Raw genomic sequence first — 24,673 nt, forward strand, 5'->3', positions numbered from 1 at the left:
CTAAGTGGTTTTTATCACTACTTAAATCCAGTCCTCTTAGTGGTGTTCCCTCAGCTGTGTGATGACCATGACTACCCAAACTTGAAGAAAAACAAGGAAATAAAACAAAGGAAAAATTAAATTACTTTCCCTGGCATCAATTAACCTGCCATTTTTTTTAAACTCCTTTTATAAAACTAGCTTTTAATAGGATGCATTTATTTCCTTCATCTCATTGGAATGTCAGTTACAGTAATTTGTGGAGAAAAGCAATTTCACAGCTGTTTTGTATTACATTCAAAAGGTGAGCAGAATCAAAACATTACAGCTGCACAACCTTAGCATTTTGCAAGTAAACAGGTACAAAGAGATTTCTGACTAAGAAAATTAGACAGTACTTTCACCCATAGAAAACTGATCTTGATTTCTCAAAGTGAAAAAATACTTTTTTGTACGGCCAGCAAAAATCTTTTCTTATTCATATATCTGGTGCCTTTGAGCCCAAATTATATTTGTAACCAATTTATAGTTATCCACTGCTTGAGGTAAACATGTTTATAGAATTTAGTCATTCTAAATAGCCATTAAATCATACATTATTTTTCATATTTGTATCCATCCTTTTACTTAGACAGCTGAACACAGAACTGGAAAGAATCATTCTTAAGTTTAAGAAAATCTAACCTTTGTTCTTCAGCACATTTCTAAATGCATGAGTGGCTCTTTACGCATGGATGCTTCCTACTAGGTTATCAAATAAGATTTAAGAAAAAAAACCTCAAAACCAGCCTGTTTTCATCATCATAAGGGAGAAAACATTTCACTTTCATTATTTTCTTTGCTATTCATTACATCTTTTTTGATGTCTAGTAATTACAAGCTTAGTGAGGCAGAACCACCTTTTGTAAACAATCTTCAGGTCTCTCCACTCCAGGAAGCTGCACATTTTCGGTTTACGGGCCAGCACTGTCTGAACAAGTTCCCTTGTGATTTTCTTCTTCTCTTTGTCAGACAACGGGACATACCACTTCTGAAGTCTCAGCTTCCCCTGACGACTAAAAAGCAACATAAACTGCATCTGTTGAATTAACAAATAAAACTGTAATGAATTTGTCCTTCAGCTGTATCAAATGCAAACATTTTAAAATTAGTTTTATTAGTTGAAAAATGTTTTAAAGTAGGAAAAGAAATGAGAAGTGTCAATGACAGCCATCCAAAAGCTAGTATATCTACAAAATACTTTTAAAGGTGTAACCACTGTCTTAACTAAGGCACGTTCTACATTAGAAAAATGAAGCACCGCTAATAACAGATGTCCACAATGAGTTAAACAGTGGGTTACACAAGATTAACGTGTAGACAAAGAAACAGTGTTCAGGAATTTCAGAAACAGAGGTTAACACCACCAGATGCTGAACACATTATGCTTTCAGCTAAACTATGCTCAGCACTAGTACACTGGCACCTTTCGCTAATACTCATTGTCACCAACATAGCTGGTCTACTATAGACAAATGAAGAAACTGCACCCTCAGCCCCTTAATGTCAAAACCCATGATTTCTGATACCAAATTCACTGCCAACTGGATTATAGGTATTGCATTAAGAATACTTTTTTCACCCATATTAATTTATTCCAGAGTATGTCAAAGCACTTCAAAGACACTGATTAAGTTTCCTAACTCCCGGGGAGGTGGCAAGTCTTTCCCCCATTTTACAGATGGGGAAACGGGAATAAAGATGAAGAGATTGGCGGAGCGCTGCTGTCCCTCCCCCACAATGATATTACTATTGAGTTTGAGAAAACACTTATGTTAAGCACCTTTTCCTGCATTTTTTTTTGGGGGGGGGGGGCTCAAATGTCCATTGAGCTTGAAGAGCAAGCGGGAGCACCAGCGAAGCCCAATTAGCCTTTCAGGCGGGTCTGCTTCGCGAAGGGTCCTCAGCCCTGACCCGGATCTGCCACCCCCCACGAAGGGCTCCGGCACTTGGCCGCCTCGACAGCACTGCGGGGCGGGAGAGCAGGCGGGATCCTCGGGATGCACCGGCTCCCCACGAGCGGCTGCAGGGAACCCAACCCGAGGCCGGGCAGCGCCAGCCACGGAGCCGCCCGGGGGCAGAGCGCTGCCTCCGCCACAGCCTCGCCCCGGCCGGACAGGGGAGCCAGCGGCAGGCAGGCGACATCACGGCCCCCCCGCGTGCTTAGAGTCCGTTCCCCGGGGGCAGAGCAGCAGTTTAACCGTCGCGCGCACGGCGGAGGGCGCACAGCGCAGTCCCGGGTGCCACCCTCCCGGGTCCCGTTAAATCACGGCGGCCACACGCGTTTGCGCAGCGGAGGGAGCGGCGCGGAGCCCGGTATCGGCCGGGAAGGGAGGGTCTATACCCCGGGGACTCTCCCCGAGCAGCCCCCCGCCCTGGCCGGACTCGGAGCCGCTTACCGTGCCCGCAGGAGGAGGCAGCAGCAGCGGCGAGCGGGGCGGGCGGAGGAGCCGCCGGGAGGCTCCGGCTCGAGCTCTTGGCGCGCACGCAGCTGGGCGAGAAACAACCGCCCCAGGGCCCGAGCCGGGAGGGAGGGGCCGGGCGCGGCGAGCGGCTCCAAGAGGGCGGGGCAGGAGCGAGAGGAGACGCCGCTTTTCTTCCAACAAAACTTTATTAGCTCGGCGAACACAGGCGGCGCAGGGGCTGCGCGCACCCGGCTTGGGGGGGAGGGGACAAACGGTTGGACCAGTCAATCAGCGAGCGGGACATATAAGCAGCTCGTGTGGTAGCCGTGCAGCAGCCAATCAGCGGGCCAGGCACACTGGCAAATGAAAGGAACCAATCAGCATGACAGAACCACAATAGGGGCGAAGTAGGGATTACGGCAGCCAACCAGAAAATCAAACACACAGCGTTTTTTTACAGTAGCCAATCACCGAGGGAGACACAGATCGGAAAAACAACAAGGAGTCTGGTGGCACCAGACTCCTTGTTGTTTTTGTAGATACAGACTAACACGGCTACCTCCTGATACTTGACAGATCGGAAAATGGCCTCAGTCAATCTGCAGTTTGGCGATAAACCCCTCTAACCCGCCCACAAAGCCGGAAGTGATTGAGTGCTAGAAGTGCTCATTGCGCATGCGCACCCGGTAGCGCTCCGTAGTGTAATCTAAATACATTTGCATCCCAGGCGTGTTCCCTAAAGCACGTCACGCTCGGATGGGGAGGGTCTGCCAGGCCCGGCCCCGAGGGAGACCAGTGTTAATGGCCGTGGGGCAGGGAGTGAGACACGTGCTTCCTCTGCCCCAGGCCAGGACATCTCAGCGGCTGTATCAGGGTGGCGAAAGGCAGTCGGTGGTTTCCAGTTGTTCCCCTGGGGGCGGGCACAGTCACTGAAGAGGGGATATAGTTATTACCCCCCTCGTGGTACAAGGTTTAGTTGTAGAGAACAAAGACTTCCTTGGTGAGCAGCTGAGTCTAATGCCTTGCACTGTTAATTAAAATGCACACACTAGTGTTAATGCCACATTAAAGTTTGCGAGATCATCTACTCATAAAGTCAGAAATTTCTAAGAGTTACAGTTGTCCCTACAACTCTATACCATCCACGCTATGCATCTTGTATATTTTATAGTGCAAGTGCCTCCATTTCAGTCTCCTCCCTGAGTCACAGCACGCAGTTCTCCTTTGTATCCCTCCCTAAAATGCACTGTCCCCATATCTTTTATCCCTAGTTTTTTTCCCTCCAGAAATATTAACTAAATTCCTTGAAATTAATTTTCTTGGAGATAATATATTCCACTGAAATCAATGGGGTACTGTTTTTTGTTTGTTTGTTTGTTTTGTTTTTTAATAAATAGCTACAGTGAGTCTACAAAACTGGAAATACATTGTGTCCATGTGCAAAACTGCTGAATTTAGACATGCATAATTTTAAACTTACTCAACAGATTTTCTTAAAAGTCACCTTTTTTTTGAGTGTCAATGAGCTTCACAAAGTAATCCCAAGGTCCTCTGGTCAGAGGTTTGAATTATGTCAGAGTGCAAAATTTCTGATTAGAGTATATGGAGGAAGTGTTTTTTCCACACTCACATAGCTCAAATTATTTTTCTCACCCCTTCCCCCCTTTTATGCACCTTTGGGCTGAGAGCCTACATGGAAAATTTCAGTATAGAAGGAATGTGAGAAAGCAAAAATGGGGATGATAGAATAGAGGATGGAATTAGTCTTAAACTATAGTCTATAGTCAATGTTACATGTACCTACTTCACTTCTAAAGCAACTTCTATCCAAGCAACTCAAAGTGCTTTAAGAAACAACTTAAATTTCAACACTCCAATGGCTTTAATAATTATTTCCCCCCAATATTAAATGGAGAAAGCCACACAAAGGTGTGAATAATTTGGCCAACAGTAAATTATTAGCAGAACTAGGGATTAGAATCCAATTTTATGCTCTAACCACTACACATTGCTCACTCCCTTACCAGTAGCTTCAATCACTTTGGAAAGTGTCAGTTTTTGTATAGCTTTTTACTATTAACATACTTTATTTTAATAAATTACATGCTTTTGGAGAGAAAACATTTGTAGCAGCAGAACTGTTACTGAAAACAGTGTTTGGAAATGTTTCCTGCCATTTCAAAAGATGTTTGAATCAAAAGTACTTGAGGAAAATTGCAAATATACTACTTTTTCCTTTTATAGCCCAGGTGGCAATTGTAAGACTAGAACCTAACATAGGGAGAGGGAAGAATGTGTGGAACTAAACTGAATGGAAAAGTTGATTACAAGCTTGAAGATTAAACCAAAGAAGAGAGAGGTCAATATCCACAAAGGGACCTAGGCATTGCAATGCCCAGCATCACAATGTCTAATTTTTAGGTGCCTAGAAAATCATTGGAGCAACACTGGGATCCACAAAGCCTGAGTTAGGCACCTAGACTCCCCATACAATGAATGGGGAGAAATAGGCACCCAAAAATGCAATCCACAAAAGCAAGTGTAACGCTGACAGACCCCGGTCATTGGCGCATGAGCCTCTACTGCAGGGATGGCCAACCTGAGCCGGAGAAGGAGCCAGAATTTACCAGTGTACATTACCAAAGAGCCACAGTAATACATCAGCAGCCCCCACATCAGCTCCCCCCTTCCCCCCGCTCCCAGTGCCTCCTGCCCACCGGAACCTCCGCCAATCAGCACCTGCCCCTCCCTCCACCTCCCGGTCAGCTGTTTCGTGGCGTACAAGAGGCTCTAGGGGGAGGAGGGAGGAGCGAGGGCACGGCAGACTCAGGGGAGGGGGCAGGAAGGGGTGGAGTGGGGTCAGGGCCTGTGGCAGAGCCAGGGGTTGAGCAGTGAGCACCCCCCAGCACATTGGAAAGTTGGTGCCTGTAGCTCCAGCCCTGGAGTCGGTGCCTATACATAATACCTGCATATTAACTTCTGAAGAGCCGCATGCGGCTCCGGAGCCACAGGTTGACCACCCCTGCTCTACTGCATGAGCTAAAAGCCAACTGACTGTTAGCTAAGGCTGTAGAGCAGACTCATTTTATCTCTCTCTCTCTAAGTGGTCTCGGTGCCACTGGATGGGACAGAAGGTGTGTGGGTTACACGAGCATGCTAGACAGGAAGCTGTCTACACTTACCAGTGGGAGATACTAAAGAGAGCAGCGTGGCCTAAGCCTTCTAAGGAGTTTGGTGCCTAAATCCAGGCTTCAGGGAGTGTCCCTATTTCTGTTTGCAATCCAGAGCTAGGAACCCCTCTCCTGGAGTCAGGCAGTTTAGGTACCTAAATTGTTTCTAGTGGGAATGAGTGAGACACCTGCTCATTCCACACAAAATGGTCAAAAGAGGAAGTGGTGACCTTATAACTTTTAGCCTATTGATTAAAGCACTCACCTGAGAGGTGGGAGACCCAGGTTCAGTTCTCCCTTCTGCTTGATGGAGGCATGTGCCCAAACCATTAAGTTATGGGCTGTGCTGATGTGGGATTTACTGAATCTTACCTGCTGAAGCTGTTTCACAGTCACCTTTTATAAATAATGAAGGGGTCATTGGAGCAGGGGGACTGAACTCTGTGTCACCCACCTCCCGAGGGGATGCTCTAACCACCAGCTATACAGTCATTCTCAACTCTGGCCTTATGACTGAGTTGTTATTCAAAGTGGAACAGCTTCAACAGGAGAGATTGAGAGAGTCTTGTGGTGCTGGCAGACCAGATGCCAGCTCATGCCAAGGTCCCTAAGCCTCAATGAACACTTCCAAATGCATAGCTGGAAACCATCCTGGCTTACCTGTTTGTTAGCATTGTTAAAATAGATGTTAAGTTAATAAGAATGTATTTAGTGTGATAAGAATGTGTTTAGACTTGATGAAATGCTTGTAGGATGCTGCATGTATTGATCTTACTTATAACATCTTTAGCACGTAGTATGAAGTTATATTGAGTGTTTGCATTGTAAACCTCTGCAATTGTGTAACTCACCAAACAGGAAAGAAGCATTAATGAATGTGAAGTGGTTTCACAAGAAGGCCTTTTGAACCAAATGTGCCATTGTGAAATATCAAAGGACAAAGAATTTGTTGGTTGCCCTTCCCTTCCCCCCCTCCTCCCCCATACTCATGAAGAGGAAACAGGCACTAACACTTGTCCCATCAATTTGAACTCTGGGGGAAGGGAATAAAAACACTAACCAGAAAGCACTTTATCACTGTGCTGCTTGGAATTTGGAACATAAGCAAGAGTTCCCCAAATTTACTCCTGGGGGAATTCTGCACAATTGCACATGCATAGAATTCAGTTCCCCCGCAGATTTTTTTTCTCTGCAGAAAATACCTTTTGCTTGAGAGGCAGTGCACCACCAGGGCTGCTGTGATGCCAGAACAGAGGGTAGCTGATTCAGCCAGCCGCAGTGAGAGAGGAGGAGAGGCTATATTCCTCATGGTGCTCTCCCCGTGGGGCCAGATAAGGAGGCATGGGATATGGGGGGACAGACAACAGGGCATACAGGGCTGCTGGGGCAGTCACATAAACTGGGGTTCAGAAGGGCTAGTGGAGGGGATAGACTGGGGCAGGGGCTGAATGGGAGTGGGGGTGCAGGGCAACATGGGGATGGGGAAGGGGTAGCTGAGTAGGGGTGCAGGGACACATGGGGAAAGGGGCGAGGGGATGGATGAGTGGGGGCACAGGGACACATGGGGATGAGGGAGGAGGGGTGGCTGAGTGGGGCTGCAGGGACACATGGGGATGGGGGGGTTGGAGGAGGGCACTGACACATGGGGAATGGGACAGATGTGCCTGACTGAATGGGAGAGGCTAAGGGTCAGCCAGGAATCCCCAGTTCCCTAACAATCTTCTCTCCCCTCCCCAAGAAAAAACCCTGTTCCATACTTCTCCCACCCACACCCAAAAACCCTCCAGGTTCACTCCCAGGGCCCTTCCCAGCAATTTCTTCCCTCTCTCTCAGGTCCTCCAATACCCCTGACTTCCCCAAGCCTTTGCACTGCTTCTGAGGGGTGCGGGAAATACATTTCTGTATTGTAGTTTAAATGAATTATTACTCAAAGTTCTGTATTAATATACCTAGTAAGGAATTTATTTGTCAAAAAAAATTCCTGAATCTTTTTTGTTGTCTGCATTCTTACAGACATATTTGCTGACAAGTATTTTGAAATAAATTATCAAAATAATTGAAACTGGTGTGATTATATTGTGTTATTTTGACAAATAAAATATGCAGAATTTTAAAATATTGTGTGCAGAATTTTCAATTTTTTGGCACAGAATTCCTCCAGGAGTACAAGGTGATTTTTGGGTTAGTCTTAGAGTACATATAGAGCTTGCATATATAGCAGTTATTATCACCTTTTGGAATCTAAGACTTAGGGCAGGTCTACAGATCTAACTAACATCGCTCAGGGATGTGAAAAAGACACCCCCTTGACCGACACAAGTTACAGCGACCTAAGTACGGTCAACACTGGCGCTATGTCAGTGGGAGATGCTCTCCTGCTGACATAGTTTCCACCTCTTGTGGAGGTGGAGTAATTATGCTGATGGGAGAGCGCTCTCTCATTGACATACAGTGTCTTCACCAGACAGGCTACAGCAGCACAGCTGCGCCAATGTAGCACTTTTAGTGTAGACCTGCCCTAACTCATTTGTGTGTGTATGTTTACCTGCTTTAACCTCGTAAATAACTCTAATTTCTTTTTCCTAGTTAATAAATCTTTAGCTACTTTATTACAGGGTTGGCCAAAGTGTTGTCTTTGAGGAGAGATCTAGGGTATAATTGACTTGGGGTAAGTGACTGGTCGTAACCTGAATATTGTTGTGATTTTTGGTTTAAGGGACTATCTATCATAAAGACAGGCTTGCTTGGGTGGCAAGATATAGAGTAGAGTACCCAGAGGGACTGTCTGTGACTCCATGGTAAGGCTGTTTTAGTGCTTTAGGAGTTCACTCTTGCTCCTGGGTTGGTGAAATCTAATTATAGAACACACAACCAGTTCGGGGTTTGTGCCCTGGTTTGTAACAGTCTGCCCTGAGGTTGGCAATCACGTTTGTGAACCACAGACTAGATCCTGGGTCACCCACTGCCTGAGTGGGTGCTCTAACCACCGGTTATACACTCATTCTCACTCCCTGGCCCAGTAAGTCATTATTCAAAGTTGAACAACTCTAACAGGAGAGATGGAGGGAGCCCCATGTCAGAATATCCCATAGTTACGGTTTTACCAAATTCACAGCCATGAAAAACACGTCATGGACCATGAAATCTGGTCTCCCACCGTGAAATCTGGTCTTTTGTGTGCTTTTACCCTGTACTATACAGATTTCACAGGGGAGACCAGCGTTTCTCAAATTGGGGCTCCTGACCCAAAAGGGAGATGGAGGGAGGGTCACAAGGTGATTTTAGGGGTGGGAGGGTCTCAGTATTGCCACCCTTACTTCTGCTCTGCCTTCAGAGCTTGGCAGCCGGAGAGCGGTGGCTGTTGGCCGGGTGCCCAGCTCTGAAGATAGCATCCCATCAGCAGCAGCGCAGAAGTAAGGGTGGCAATGCCATACCATGCCACCCTTACTTCTGCGCTGCTGCCTTCACAGCTGGGTGTCCGGAGAGTGGCGGCATCTGGCTGACGGCCCAGCTCTGCAGGCAGCAGCACAGAAGTAAGGGTGGCAATACCATACCATGCCATCCTTACTTCTGTGCTGCTGCTGCTGGCAGTGACTCTGCCTTCCGAGCTGGGCTCCCATCCAGCAGCCACCACTCAGCTCTAAAGACAGTGCCGCCGCTGGCAGCTGTGCAGAAGTAAGGGTAGCAGTACTGCAACTCTTCCTACAAGAACCCTGCAACCCCCCGACAACTCCTTTTTGGGTCAGAATCCCTACAATTACAACACTGTGAAATTTCATATTTAAATAGTTGAAATCATGAAATTAACGATTTTTAAAATCCTATGACCGTGACATTGACCAAAATGGCCCATGAATTAGTGCAGCCTTGTGAGAACTACCTGTTCAAATCCTTTCTCCCCTGCAAGCAGAAGGGGAAATTGAACCTGGGTCTCCCACATCCCAGGTGATGTGCTAACCATTGGGCTAAAAGTTATAATATTACCTCCTGCTCTCCCCCCACAGATTAGTTTTTGAACAAGGTTTGATCCCTTAGCATGCTCTGAGCATGACTATCAGATCAGTCAAATAGGCACTCCTCCGCCTATCTTCCCCGGTTTGTGGATCATGCTGAGGCTTAGGCAGCAGATGGGTGCGCAGAGGCCTAGAGAGAAGCAGCAGTGCACATGCCAAGAGGCAGAAACATAGGTACCTGGGGAACTTCTACCTGGAAAATTTAGGCACCGAAAGAGTCTAGACAACAACAGGGTTAGGCAGCAGCCTAACAGGATTATGTGGATTGCAGTAGACTCTAGCATGATTCCTGGGACTTAGGTGCCTAAAGCTGAGGCTTAGGTGACTAAGTAACTTTGTGGAGTTAGGCCAGAGACACTATCTAAGGCACATGTCTCCAAAATATGTAAATGTTTATTTTGCATTCATCATGTCCTCATTTGAACTTGTCTTTCCACGAGTCCAGGATTTATTTATTTTTGATGAGTAAAAGAAAGAGCGAAGTTATATACCGGTTTGTTAAATCACCCAGTACACCTTTTGCCGGTACAGGATTATTCCCTACAATACATTTTATAATATTTTGGCCATTCTAGTTTTAGAAGTCCCGCAGAATAAGGTTTAGCCCCTTTCTTTGGGAGACTGTTCTAGTTTAATATATCTCACTGTTCAGGAAAATGTCCTGATATTGAGCCTAAATTGTCTCTTTCCTAAATTAAATCCCATTACTCCTTTTACTGTCTATACATTACATAATTCCTCTCCATCCTTGCCATATATACCCTTCAAATATTTGTATTTTCTCCTTAGTCATTGCTTAAGCAAGCAATACAGTTTTCTCACTTTTGATCTTTCCTCTTAAATCATCAATCCAACTCCTTGGTCGATTTTGTTGTTTTTCTTTGAACACCTTCCAATGTATTAGCATCTTCTGGTAATACAGAACTCAGAAGTGAACACACTATTCCAGTGTCACACCAGAGCCATATAAAGAAGATCTATTATCTGTCTGCTCAGTGACTTATCTGCGTGTGCAGACCAAGGTCCTGGTCCTACAAACACTTAAGCACATGCTTTATCTCAAGCACTTTAGTAGTTCATTGAGTATTATTCACAAGCTTAAAATTATGCACACATTTTAGTGTTACTAAGATCAGGCCCCAAAATTTCATTGACTTTTTTAGCTCCCAGGTCATACTCCAAATTATTGTCAGATTTGCTATCCAGTCTGTTCATGATCTCTTTCAATGGTACTACCCCTGCCTTCTCTCACCCACTGGATGTCTGTTCCTTTGACTATGCTAGCTTGCATTTTTCAAGATGAATCTTCTTTTTGTTCTATTTCCTGTCCTTACTTCTCTTCTCTTTAGGTCTCATTGTATTATTTCTCTGTCTTGACTGATATTTGCAAATCCTCCCAATTTAGTATTACCTGCAAGATTTCATAATGAGATGCTGACACCCACTTCTAATTAATAATAAAGATATTAATTAAGATCAGGCCTAATACCGATCCCTGCAATAACCAGCTACTGACTCTTTCCATAACTCAGTAATTATTTTTTATAAGTACTTATATAGCAGTGTGCTAGGACTTTTGTAGAATTAAAACCCAGGTCCTGCCCCCCAAAGCTCACAATCTAATTTTAGACATGGCACAATGAGTCTTCCTTTCACTTTGCTCATTTAACCTTTTGTTTACCATCTTTCAGAGTATGTCTACAGTGCAGCTGGGCGTGTGCTGGGTAGACAGATATGCTAGCTCTGCTCAAGCTAGCGCGCTAAAAATAACAGCGTAGCAGGGATAGCAAAGGCAGCAGCGTGGGGTTAGTCACTTGAGTACGTACCCAGGGGGTGGATCTGTACTCAGGCAGCTAGCCCGAGCTGCCACCCCCCTGGCTATATACCTCTTAGACCCCTAGCAGTGCTAGCGCATGTCTGTCATGAGTGTGCTGGGAGACACACTGCCAGCTGCAGTGTAGACATAGCCATAGCCAGCTTTAACAAGATGGATTTTTAAAAATGAGGTCAGAACCTCTCGTATTTTTAAGACATTAGTTTTATCCCTCTCTCTTATTAATGGGCCTGCTTTCTCCATAGTATTTATTTTAGTAACCCTAATATACTTTTCCCCTTGTAAAACACAAAGCAAGCCTTCAGGGTATATTCTTCTGATTGAAGGTTGAAGACTACTGGGCAGGAACTAAAAAGAGTATATATGTAGTCACAAGTGTTAGCAACACTTATGGCCCCCTCCAACGAAGCTAGTAAGGACTAAGCAGGCTGCATCTTCCAGCTCCATAAAACAATAATGGCCACACTTTTCTAAACAATCCAAAACGTACAATCAACAAAAAACATTGACTCTCTCCTTCTCATTTCTCATTATTATGTAATATTTGCATCTGGTTCCATAAGTGTACATGGTCCTTCACACGGAGAAGGACGACAGCTGGGGTTCCAGGGCCAGGGGATTTTGCTGTTTAGATTTCATCCAGCATGATGTGATGCAAGGAAAGAAGATAACAGGCCATGGAGAGGGAGGAAGGAGGCTTGCACAAATTAAAGATGAAGTTGCTTGTTTTGCAAGGTATGCTTTATGTTAATTTTTTTAATTAGTTAGAATTTATTAGATTGGACTGGGAATGTGGGTCTTGTACAAAAATTAATAAGGAAAACAACCAACATCCTAGTATCTGGCACTTTATTGCTGTTGCAATGCCAAGTCTGAGGTCCCTAATAGCATTTTGTTGTGTTTTGTTATTGGGAAGAGGAATGATTGGTAAACTAAGAGACTTTTATAACCTGAGTTGCTCATTAATTCCAAAGACATGATTGCTTATTAAATTTTAATAGCTTTATTGCAGCAAAAAAACCACAACAACCCAGCACTTAGAAGAGTAATGGTTCTCTTCCCTCCTCCTTCAGCACAGACTGCCCAGAGCCTTGGGACTAGCCATAGACAGAGAGTACTTCTGAGAAACCCTCTGACCATTATTGCTCTCCACTTGGTATAAAAAAACGAATCCATCCAACTTCAGCTAGTTCCTCTCTCCCTGGAAGTAAGTTAAAGTACTTCCTGCAGGGTGGGACATTAGAACAGCGTAAGGGCTGTAGGTCAGGAACGAGGAGCATACCTGAGCCATGTGGGGAAGTTTGTGTATTGCTCTGGCTCCATTGTTCTAGCCCTGGACAGCATCAACATTTCTTCAATTCCTACCAAACTGATTATTTAAAAAGTCCTTTTCAAATACATATTTGGGGCTACATGGTACATATTCACCACTGTAGTGACTAGCACCATGCAGGTGCTCCTCCTGTGAAACAGAAGAAAGTAGCATAACCCATGATACTACCCATTTTATATCATGCCCCTTACATGCCATGTGCTTCAGAAATACTTTAGATAACTATTGTTAGGCAGTGTAGCTAGAGTACTGCACTGGAACTCAGATCTGCTGTCTGTTTTTTTGCTGAATGACCTTGGGCAAATCACTTCATCTCGCTGTACCTTTGTTTCACCCTTTATCTGATTTCTCTATTTAGACTGTAAGCTTTTCAGGGCAGGGACCATCTCTCTGTTTGTGTTTGCATACTGCCTAGTACAATAGGGACATTATTTTGGTTGGGGCCGCTAGGTGTAACTATAATACAAATTAAGAATAGAATCTTAGTTTTCTAGTTATGGTTTCAATAAGTGGAATACAGTTATTTCAATAAGAAATAGAGATTAATATGCAGAGTAGTTTTCTCAACTCTTAATAAAAACAGCCTAAAAATAGCATCTTGGAATACACAACTATTCCAGTTGATGCACATTTATAATTGTATATGTCTCAATGGAGGAGTAGCATGTGGCCATTTTATATTTCTTTTTGGGCATGATTTTAAAAACATTGGAAAGGTATCCCCATGGACACAAATATAATTTATGTGCAATTTGTGCCTACCTGAGATTAGAAGGATCTGTTTGTTATGCTACAGCCAGTTATAAAACAAATGATCCAAGTCCAATATAATGTGAACTGAAAACATGCCAGAGGGAGCCAGCTGTCACTACATTAAAAAGTCATTTTTTTCAGACAACACAGATTTAAACCAATCAGTTTAGAAACATATTTCTTTGCCCAACCAGATTTGTGTAACACTAAGAGTTTGTCTGCTGCATGGAGAAACAAAAAAGCCGCTTTCCCTGAGATTATTTGTCAGAAACTTTTAATTTGGATGAACAGATGGTGCTAAACTATCAAACAAGGATAACAATATTAGCAGCATTTGAGCTACAAAATTAATTCTTTCTACATATTTTTTATGTTTAAAATGAGAACATAAATACAAAAATGCCTTTGGGTATACTCAAGCCAAGGTGTGCCTCCACAGAGGTCTTTCTGGCTCCCATAGTTGAGGAAGTGGTAATCCCTTGGGGACATCTATTCCAAATTCTTGACCAAGAAACTATCATCTTCTCCTGTGACTGTCAGTTAGAGAGAACAGACATTCAAAATTACTCTGACGTTCTGTGGCTGAGTGCTCTATTCAATGCAATACAGGCAGCAAAAAGTGGTTGTTGGAAGGGGGCAATCACAGGAGAAAACCTAGACACCAGGTATTATGATTTTTCTTTCAACAAAATTTCCCACCATCTAGTCTGAAAAAGGGCGCCTATCGGTTAGGGAACAGAGAGTCCCAAGAATGAGGGGTACTGAGACATAGAAGGCATTTATATAAGCTATGCAATTAATGGCAATGGAACAGGTTTGTTCATTAAAAGCGTTCTGCAACATGCTGGCCATTATGCTGAAAGTGTCAGTCATGGATATTTTTGGCTGATGGGCTCTTGCAAAGTAAAATGGACTATGTGCTTTGTCTTTCGTTGTTATTAAATGATCCAGATCGCAGTGTCGCCAACTCTTGCAATTAATGCAAGTCTCATGACATTTGTTGCCTTTCTTAAAGCAAATGATGGAGGCAAATGATTTTGTGAGAATCATTAAAAAATAAAAGCTACATTTCAAGACCATAGGGTTGCAGAGAAAAACCTTAAAATGTGATCTGAGTGAACTGTAAAGGCCCAGAAGCTAAAAGGCAAATAAAAAGGAAATGTATTCTTTTTTTTAATCACATGATTTTTAAAGCCAATCTCATGCTTTTTTGGGTCTAACTCATGGTTTCTGAACACTCGGGGTTGACAATATTGTCCATGGAAATTTTCCTTCTTTCAAACCAGTGTAGGTTCCACAATTTAGTCTTTGGAGTGGCAGGTGGGAGCAGAGCACTGGTATGTTACATTACAGTACAAAAGAGATTATTACTTCCCCTATCCATTGTGGAAGTTACATTATTAATGGTAATATATATTGGTATATCTTAAAAGTATATATTATTAACACTTCTAATGAAAGCAGCAAAATACATTGTAGCTAGAGCCTATAGTTCTGCTTCTTGCAGATAGCTACAGAGATATTGTTATATGTCAGAGCTCTTCCATAAAGTGGCAAGGCACTGGCTCCTTCCCATATCACTCCAGTGGAAAGATTCACAGTGAAAAATCTATTTGTCTACCGTTTGGGGTGTCTTAGAACCTGACCAGAGAATGACCTCTTGTGCACCTCCCTCTGGCTCTGAACGTGTTCAGGCAGTTTCTTCTGGGAAGTGCTGAGCTAGTCAGGCAGTCTCTTCCTAAACCTGTACAAACAAATTCCTTTTTTAACCTAAATCTGGGTCTGTGCTGGGTCTACTCTCACAACATATCTGCTTTTAATTACACTCCCAGTCACCAAGTAGTGAAGTACACTATTTTATCCAGTGTGTTAATGAGGATTTATCAAACATACACGAAAAGCAGAATAAAAAGAAGGAATAAAACCAACCTTGCTACCTTTCCCTCAATAGCTTGTTTTTTCACAAATCATCTGAACTTGCTTCAATTCTATTTTAGCTCAGTTTAAGATTCCCTCTTTTATTATGATGCACAGTTACTACCATGGCACCTATGAAGCAGAGTACTGAAGCATATGTATAACTTCTAGCACTAAGCAATGCCATTGAAACCAATGCAACTCATATGCTTAAAGTTAGGCAGATGCCTAAATACCTTGCTGAATGGAGGCATCTGACCCCAAGCAGGCTGTGTAGGCTAAGGCAGATTGTGATGTGAGTGATACTCTGGCCCTAGATTGACTTGCAGGACTGAACTAATGAGAGATTGATCTACTGCTTGCCACATGCTAACATTGGAACAGGACAATCAATTCCAAATTAAATATTTACAGAAGATTAATAGATAAGAGAGGTTCAAAGCAAACATTCATCTGTTTCCATTTTCAAACAGCTGTTTGTTCATTACATTGTCTCTCTCACTTATGATGATATCATAATTGACTTTTTCTTCTATCTCCACTTTGTCCTCAAAAGCAGTGTCTCCCAGATGCATACAGGGACTGGATCTTTCTCTTTAAATTTGAATGTATGAGTTAATTTAGTGTTCATGGGAGTAGGGAGCTGAACTGACTTGAATAACTTCAAAGGAAAGTTCCCAAGCCTATCACTCCCATATGGCAACTGATCTAACTCTGAGGGTGAACATGTGAGGTATGAGGCCTCCAGTCTGGTAAAATTAAAATAATATGAGGTCACTAGTTCTATTTATGTATTTTCTTTAGCCAAGACAATTGTCAAATGTAAGTGTGCCACACGCATCCATACTGAAATCCAAATTCACCTGAAGGATGGACTTATATTTAGATTACTCAGTTTGTGTATTACTTGAAAATAAAAGGGTATAAAAGGAGACATATATAGGCTAATTTGGTTTATCTTCTAAACATACTGCCTTACAAAAAGAGGCAGAAGAGGGACTCTTTCTAGCTACAGTAGGTATTTATACACTCCCTGTTACTGTAGGATAGGCTCTGTATTTGGGGGAGAGAGAAATCCTCCCCAAACTATTTGGTATGCACAAAACCAGCACTGAGAGGAGACATCACTGAGGAGAAGCTGTTGATCGTGTTCAGGATATTCTTGCTTTCTGGGTTGTGGAAGAGCATGGTGTTTTCCTTGTTTTATAACTGTAAGCAGTCAGAATGAGCTCTACCCTGACATCTGGTGGTGAGTTGTGGAAAAGGACTTCAGGGGTTGATCTCGTTTGCATGGGCACAGCCACCCTGCCTAGCATGAAGGGACTGCCTGCCCAAATGATCATTTTGACTGCTGTGGGACCCCCAGTCTCTTTGTTATTGGGGCAGGAGTAATAAAGTGTTGTTATCCTTATCCTGGTTATGGAATCAAGGACAGTAGAACTGTACTTGGCATTTTATGACAGAGGGACTCGCCCTCAACTAAGTAGCACTCGCTAGGCAAGGGAAATGGGTTCCAAAGCCCAGTGAACCGAGAGAGGCTGGGGACAGGTATGTGTGTCTGGTAGTGTGGGCCCTAAACACGTTGACTCCTCCTCTCTCCACTGTGTAATAACAGAGCTAATTTTGACTCCATTAGAAGTCTTGTTACATGCGGCAAAGCTGAAATCACTGATTCCTAGGTCTTTAAGCATTAGACCTACTTTGGGCAAGTGGTTCTGAGTGTGCCAGCACTGGGGCCCCCTTGCTAACAGCTGAACTCACTAAAGAGCTGAAGTTACTAAAAGCTGAAATCACTGAGAGCTGTGTTAAGTGGGGTGGGGGGGCTGAAGATATACTGGTGAGTGGCTAGCAGGATGGCTAGCGGAGAGGAGCGGCCAGCAGGGCGGCTGAAAGTGAAGACTGCAGCAGAATCCTGCGGAGAGGTATGGCCAGCGGCTGTCCACCCGAGCAGCGGAGCATGTAAGATGCCCTCATACCTCCCCCACTTCCACCCAGGCTGGGAGGTAAACTCTGCAGATGAACTTCTGAACTCTGGGGGCTGCACTGACCAAGAACAGAAACTGTGGGTGGGGCGACTGTTGGGTTGCTGGACTTAAGACCCTGAGGGGAAAAGGACACTGCCAAACTTACTTGGGGGTGGGTCTTTTGCTCATAGTTTGTGTTATGAATCCTGTTTGTGGTGTTTCCCCAACATAGTGTTGCATTGTTTCCCTTCTTTATTACACTTTTGCTACACTTAGACTCTGTGCTTGTGACAGGGGAAGTATTGCCTCTTAGAGGCGCCCGGGGGGGGTGGTGGTGGTATGTAATTGTCCCAGGTCACCGGGTGGGGGCTCGAGCCGGTTTTGCATTGTGTTATTGAAACGGAACCCCTAGAAACTGAACCCGGCCTTTGTTGCTGCCAACTCTGATGGGCAGAAGGGTTACATAACTGCATCTCTTTCCTTTTCTCCCTGCTTCACTCTTTGACGAATTACACCACTTGTTTCTGGTAAGGCACGCGGGAGTGGGCTGGAGGAGGAGAGTCATTGTATAAACTGCTGTATACAGTCTTTGCAATACGTCTTTGAAGCAGACGTATTGATGAAATGCTGGCAACCATCTGTTGCCAACACTTGTAAATAAATAGAAGCTGATTTAAATACTCCCTCTTCTGTTGCTCTGTTTCAGGCAGAGGGCTCTTTTTGAGTATGTTGCAGGTTTTTGTTTTATCTACTTCTGACTACATGGATATTTCTATGGTGATTGCACATAGAGCTCTTTGACACACCTTATTTCAGCTGCTCTCAAGAGTGTATAATCTATTCATTCAGTGACAAAAACTTGTCATTTATTTTCATTTTTGTGGGGTGAATTATAAAAAAGCACCTCAGAGCCCTAGTTATGTGTCAGGATCTTATTGTGCAAGGTATAAAAATAAGGGTTGACATTTTAAAAGGTTTGTATCCTAAGGATTTTTTTTCTTATTTGATAGGTTACCAAACTTTTTTTGTGGATTGGACCACATTTTAAAACAGAGATTACACATTTTAATACATTTCCCTTGCATTCACGCTCTCATGGACACTTTCCTTCCTAACTGTGACAGTGTAACCTCACTTGTATCTACAACGATTTCTTACAGGGAAAAGTAACATTAGGAAAGCAGTATTAGATATCAGACGGTAGTATTAGATATCAGACGGTAGTGCTTCAAGCACCTATCCCAAGAAGTGTTACTTGTGATCCCTGATACCATCTTGCACCATAATGTCCTAGGGAAATAAAACTCTTGGATCCGGTTTGCCATCTGATAGCCCTTTGTCCACAACAAACACTGCTTCTAAGTGTTCAATGAAAAACCCATGTCTAGGGGAAAAGATTAAATGAAGAAATAAATGAGTGTCTGATTGCCAGGTGTTCCTGCTAAAATGCTGTTAACTTCTGAAACTTTATTAGTAAACCTTTGATTACCCTTAGAATACAACAAGGACTAGACACATTTCAGATAAATACTTTTTTGTTAGTTTTCTGCTAGACATAATATTGAGAACAGTTATTGCATCTTATTTAGCATTATACACTAAACATTTTTCTGTAACTATAACATTTTTCTGATGAACTTTAATATATAAAAATAAAAAATGCAAACTCTCTTTTTCCACCAGGTATCCTGATCTATGAGAGACAAATACAAAGCATGGCTGTATTATTTTACACTGACTGCTGAGGATTTTTTCTTCCAGATGACTGCAGTGCTTATGGAAGCTGCCAAGATAGATTAAAATCATTCATGAATCTGTAATAAGAGTCTTAGGTTCAACTCAGCAAGTAGTCTGCAGGGAAAGGGGTCATTGCCAAAGGACTGAGCCTTCTTAACAGCCTACTCTGTAGTTTTGAAGTACTGGCCTCCCATATTCGACCAAATAATTGAGTCTGTTTCTGACTTTCTTCCACTAGTGATGCATTGGTCAAGGCCTAGTAGCACAGGGCAGAATCATGCGGTCAGATGGGGAATGCAGTCTTCTTAATGGGACTTGCTTCCTACCAAGTTTGAGAGGCTAGTGCGTGGATGGCAATGAAAGGAGAGCTTTGACTGTGGTAAGGCAGGCAGTGAAATGGAAAGAATTCCTAAGTTTTCTTCCATTCTTTAAAGCTCTCTAATGGCAAGGAAGCCCAGGTGCATGTTTCCTCACCTGATGGTCATTTTTCCCTGGTAAAGAAGATATCATGGCTCGTGTGGAGTTGCTTTGTGCCAGGGCAGTGAGGTTATTACAAAACTGAGCTCTATTATTCAGTAATATTAAATTAATAGAGATATCCTATCTCCTAGAACTGGAAGGTCATTGAGTCTAGCCCCCTGCCTCCACTAGGAGAACCAAGTACTGATTTTGCCCCAGATCCCTAAGTGGCCCCCTCAAAGATTGAACTGACAACCCTGAGTTTAGCTGGCCAATGCTTAAACCACTGAACTACTGACTACTACAGGTCTAGAAGGGACAATGCAGATAGTCATTTTGAGAGCTTGACGAAAGAAGTTCTAGTGGATTAAATTCAGTCCCAGGCAGAAGCCAGCACAAAGTCTGTGCACCATCTAAGTTCCATTTAAGATTTCAAAATAAGGAGTACTTGGTTCATACGCCTTGTGCTGCCCCACTGCCTGAGGGTAAATTTTACTCTCTGTGAATAGTCCAATCAGAAAGAAAAATTGAAAATTGAAGGCATTGTGTCGTGTGTCTCCCTTGTGTAATAGTGGAGAGAAAAGTGGCAAATCATTTTATGCATTTTCTAAAAAAAGATTAAATAAGGGAATGTTGGACTAAGTCACACAGAAGGATTTGAAATGGAAGTCTAGTGCAATCCCGGAGGATCATTTTGGAAGACTGGAAGATGTAGGAGACTGGTTATAGGATATGGAGCATTTCAGATCTGAGCTGCCAATTCAAATTCAGCCCAGGGTAGTAATGACAAAAAGTTGTTACCCCCTGATGGTTTTTCGAGGCATGTGTGAAATGAGTCAGTGTTCCTAGTCCAGGTCACATCCCAAAACCACCTTCCACCATTGGTGCGCTTATTGCCACTCTCAGAATAGGCTTGAAAATAGGACTGACCTCTTGCTCCTAGCAGTGGTTCTTCCAGATGTGACATGAGCCACACTGACATGTCAGCATTGAAAAGCTGGCATCATGCTTCATGTACTCTGTGGAGAGGGAACTTTACTGTTCGGGACTGTCAAACTGGCATCTTTCACTGGCACTAAGTTTATACACACAAATACAAGATGGCAAACTCTTCAGGGTAGGGACTGTGCCTGCCTACATGTCTGGACAGCAGCGAATTCAAGGGTCCTTCATCCTTACTAGAAACTCTGGGCTTGGGCACTACTGCAATACTAATAATGAATAACTAACTAATAATAAAAACAATACCTATATCATACAATGGGGCTAATCCTGCTGACTAGACCAGAATAGGGAAATTTGCTAGCTGTCTCAGGTGTGTATTTCTGATCAAATGGCAACTGTGTTGTGCAGCAGGCTCAGACTAGTACGTTTTGAGAGTAAGTGGGAGCCCCTGGGAAACAATGACTGGCAGCTGCTGTAACACACATGTATAGGGGAGATAGGGTGACCGGACATCCCAATATTAGGGGCTTTGTCCTATATAAGCAACTATATCCCCCCCTAAAAAGTATCCCTATTTTTCACACTTGCCACCCTAAATGGGAGAGCTACACCAAACTCTAATAAAATTATATATATACCCCAAAAATAGTATATGTGAAAACTGACACGTCAGCTTAAACTGAAAGCAATTTCAACCTCTTCCTCTGTTTCTGAAACTCCAACATCAGGAGTGAAACTGTATCTTTGGTCCCCACTATATTGTTGCTTCTGCCCTACCCATATAGATGATGACTTTGCAACATGTATCTCACAGCACTCTCATCACTGGATCACCAATTGAATCTCTCTGGAGTAAACCTGTGGGGCAAAGCTGTGCTTAATTGATAGATTGGGATGGGCTGAGGTGAGCCCAAAGGGCTAATTAGCCCAGAAAGTGGAAAAGGCACAGGAAGGAAGTGGTCAGGTGGGAGGAGAGAGACTAGCAGGCTTTTGACAGTCACAGCCAGGAAAGATCGCTTAGGGGGAAAGATATCTTCTGTCTCCCTGCTCCTTAGCAGTGTGAGCTAAGGATTGTAGGCTTGTAAATACAGAGCTGTACACATTTATAAAGCTGGTAGGAAGAATGCAGTGAATAAATTGCACAATATGTTTGACCAGTAGATGGTCTCCAACCCGTTTGTGTCTAGAAAAGAGACAGGAGCAGGATGATGCCCTGTCACACCCACTTGTAGGGATTTGCTGTTAGTAGAAGACGGAAAATATTTAGGGGGAATGCAGATGTCCAGAACCTTCCAACAACCTGCTGTGTTACGTTCACACTTAAGGGCGAGGGAGATGAAGACTCAAGGTAAGTATTGCAAACCAGTGAATCAACAGATATCAACTTACTAGTTTGCACTGAAGTATATTTCACCCTTGTCAAGGAAGATGGCTACATATAAAAAGAGATGCATGGCAATGAAGATAACACTGTAATTTATGGCCTCAGTGTATGCTTATTTCCGGCTCAGCTGAAAATAATAGCATTCCATATGAAGCATAATGGTACATTAATAGCTTGGCCAACAGTCAGATAGTAGCTAAGTGAAGATAATTGTATATAATATTACAACATCCTTTTTGCAATCTTAAGAGGCAAAATCTAACAGTAATTACTCACAGAGCTAGCAATTCAGTTCTTACTGCCTTCATAATGACTGCACGGTTATTCAGGCAATGGGAATGTTGTCTGGTATTGTGTACCAAGAAGATAAACTTACAGTAAAATGAGTTTCACACACATAACCAGTATCTAGTGTAGTCCAGAGCAGCAAAAAGACAATATGCACATGTCAAGTATACCGTCCTCCTCTTGGGGAAGGTGAGCCTAGCTAAAAGAAATGATGTGGCACAAATCAAACAAAATGAGATTGTACTTTGAAAACATTAAAATTGTATCATCAATAAAATCCTCTATTAAGGGGATCAGAGGAAACCCTCTGGGGAAAGGAGTCTCCAGACAAAATGTCTGCAAGGGAAAATGTTTTGGAGGATTCCTCTCAAGGGGGTAGGGGAAGCTCTGCTAAATAAAATGCCTTTTGGTAGAATGATTCTGGGGAGTACCTCTTTTGAGAAACCCCTCCTCTAGCACAGTGTCTCCTGAGCTTACAAAGTACAGCATTTATAATGTTAAACAGAGCCCAGACAGCCCACAGGTTAACTAACCATTCCTATGGCTAGTTAATCTACTGTCCTACTGCAAACAACGGAGAAACTCTTTTTAAATGGAACAGATAAAAATGTTTAAGAATTGACAGTATGAAAGGAAAGTGCTGTTTTGATTATTTTTCCCTGATATTTTCTAACCACGGAACCACTCTTCTTATGTGACTATTTCAGCCCAAAAACAGATGTATCTTTTTGGAAACATCATCCACCTTCCATTAGTAATAATGGGAGTTGCACACATCATTCACTGTATTTTTTGGAACAAGAAGTCCCTTATGCAGCCAAAAAAGGGCCCGCGCTTGGGAAAACTATGATGCAGCACTTCTCCAAGCTGCATTTGAAGAAGGCTGCAGCCATAGCACCCTGTGCTTTAGTTTCTTAGATCTCAGAAGCTAATTGCAGCATGAAATATGTCCAGTACTTCAATGAGAGACTTCAGCAAAACAGAGCTGTTACAGGAACCAATGCTGATGATGCAGTAGGTGAACCAATACCCCAGGATTTTATTGGGGACTAAGTTGCTGACTTTCTGATGAGCCATTAAATTGATTTCCTGACCTCTGATGGTCATTAAAGATCTCATGTCACATTCTGAAAAAGTAGACCTGTTAATCCTGTTTTTGTTCCAGTTTGGATGATTACAGCCTGCGTGGCTAAATTCTCCCTGCAGTTTCACTTGGATGCAGTATATTTGCTGTCCTAGACTGTTGTGCAGTGTGCTATTGGGGAAAAAAAAGTTGTGTTTCAGCTCGGAAGGGACTGCAGTTCAGTGGTGGTGAAGTGATGCCAACTGGGGCATTTAGCGTGAGCCAGGGGCAATGCAGACCTGCACCATTATAGGAGTAGTGTGAGGAAGGACTTACTCACAGAGGCACAATCCTTCCCCAAGTGGCCCAGTGTGCAGGGGGGGGGCGGGTACACAATCTGCTTCCCCACACTCCCACCAAGTCCAGACAGGGGTTGCAACAGTACCTCTCATGATAGAGAAGAGACAGCATTCAGGTGTAGTAAACACAAAGGGGATTCTTTATTGATTCAGCACGACACACAGAGACCTTATAGTTCCCAAGCTGGCAGACCAACACAGCCCATGCTGTACAGAGTCACCACACAGAATCTGCCTAAGTCCTAGCCCAAATTAAATAATCATGGAATCGCACCACCACATTTAGTCCATAGTTAATAATGTGCTTTGGGATCCTCGAGGTGCTGTATAACTATGATAGGAATAAAACGACTAGAGGCCTTATATTTTAAACAGTGTTTGGTTTAAAGTGTATATAAGTCCCCAGATATTTATCAAAATATTAGAGCCGGTCAAAAAATTTCTCTCGGAACACTTTTCCATCAGAAAACATACCAAAACATTCTGAGCGAATGTGTCGGTTCTGTCAAAACTTATGATGGAAACCAAGCTAGCCACCCTGGTTTCCTGCCAGCCTAGGCTCTCTGACTCCCCAGGCAGCCTGTTCCCTGAGGAGCTAGGTATCACTGAGAGGAACCTGCTCAGGGAACCACTTACCCAACTCCTTGGCAGCTGCCTCCTGGGCTGCTTGATCCCTGGGGAGTCAAGTAGCATGTGGAGGCAGCTGTGTGGGGAATTGGGCATGTAGGAGCAAGATGAAAACATCTGTTTTGCTTCTCCTGAAACAAAGATTTGCATGGCCGAAAAAAATTCAAAATTTTGATTTTTTTCATCCCTAACAAAGACAAAAAGTCTTCCCAATTTTTTTTTAAATTTCCCGGGACGGAAATTCCATCTTTTTGGTCAGGTCTAATCTAGATAGACTTTAATAAAAACAGCTGAACTTCCCTATTACATCAATTCAAAAGCCAGTGAAACCTGGTACCACAATAATATAATTACAAAACAATAAATTGATCTCTAGTTCTACTTTACATTTCACTGCCAGTTAA

At 43.2% G+C, this 24,673-nt stretch overlaps 1 protein-coding gene across 7 annotated transcripts in view; it reads right to left on the minus strand.

The window, feature by feature from the left end:
- The window catches only part of LOC112103834 (adaptor related protein complex 1 subunit sigma 2), a 40,786-nt gene extending 38,170 nt beyond the window's left edge, over positions 1-2,616 (minus strand). For 6 of the 7 annotated variants that reach the window (XR_002907870.2, XR_002907871.3, XM_024195791.2 and 3 more), the window contains exons 1-2: positions 2,418-2,499; positions 879-1,057 (exon numbers count right to left, since the gene is read on the minus strand). Coding sequence is in view for 5 of the 7 variants with exons in the window: in XM_024195791.2 (XP_024051559.1) it covers positions 879-1,057 (179 nt within the window). In the remaining 2 variants the exon portion in view is untranslated. Of the gene's footprint in view, positions 1-878; positions 1,058-2,417 lie in introns of all 7 variants that reach the window. The other variant, XM_024195795.3, reaches the window with a different exon arrangement.
- Between the last annotated feature and the right edge of the window lie 22,057 nt (positions 2,617-24,673).

Source organism: Terrapene carolina, unplaced genomic scaffold, assembly GCF_002925995.2.
Source record: "Terrapene carolina triunguis isolate 2854851 unplaced genomic scaffold, T_m_triunguis-2.0 Scaffold23, whole genome shotgun sequence".
NCBI classification, from domain to species: Eukaryota; Metazoa; Chordata; order Testudines; family Emydidae; genus Terrapene; species Terrapene triunguis.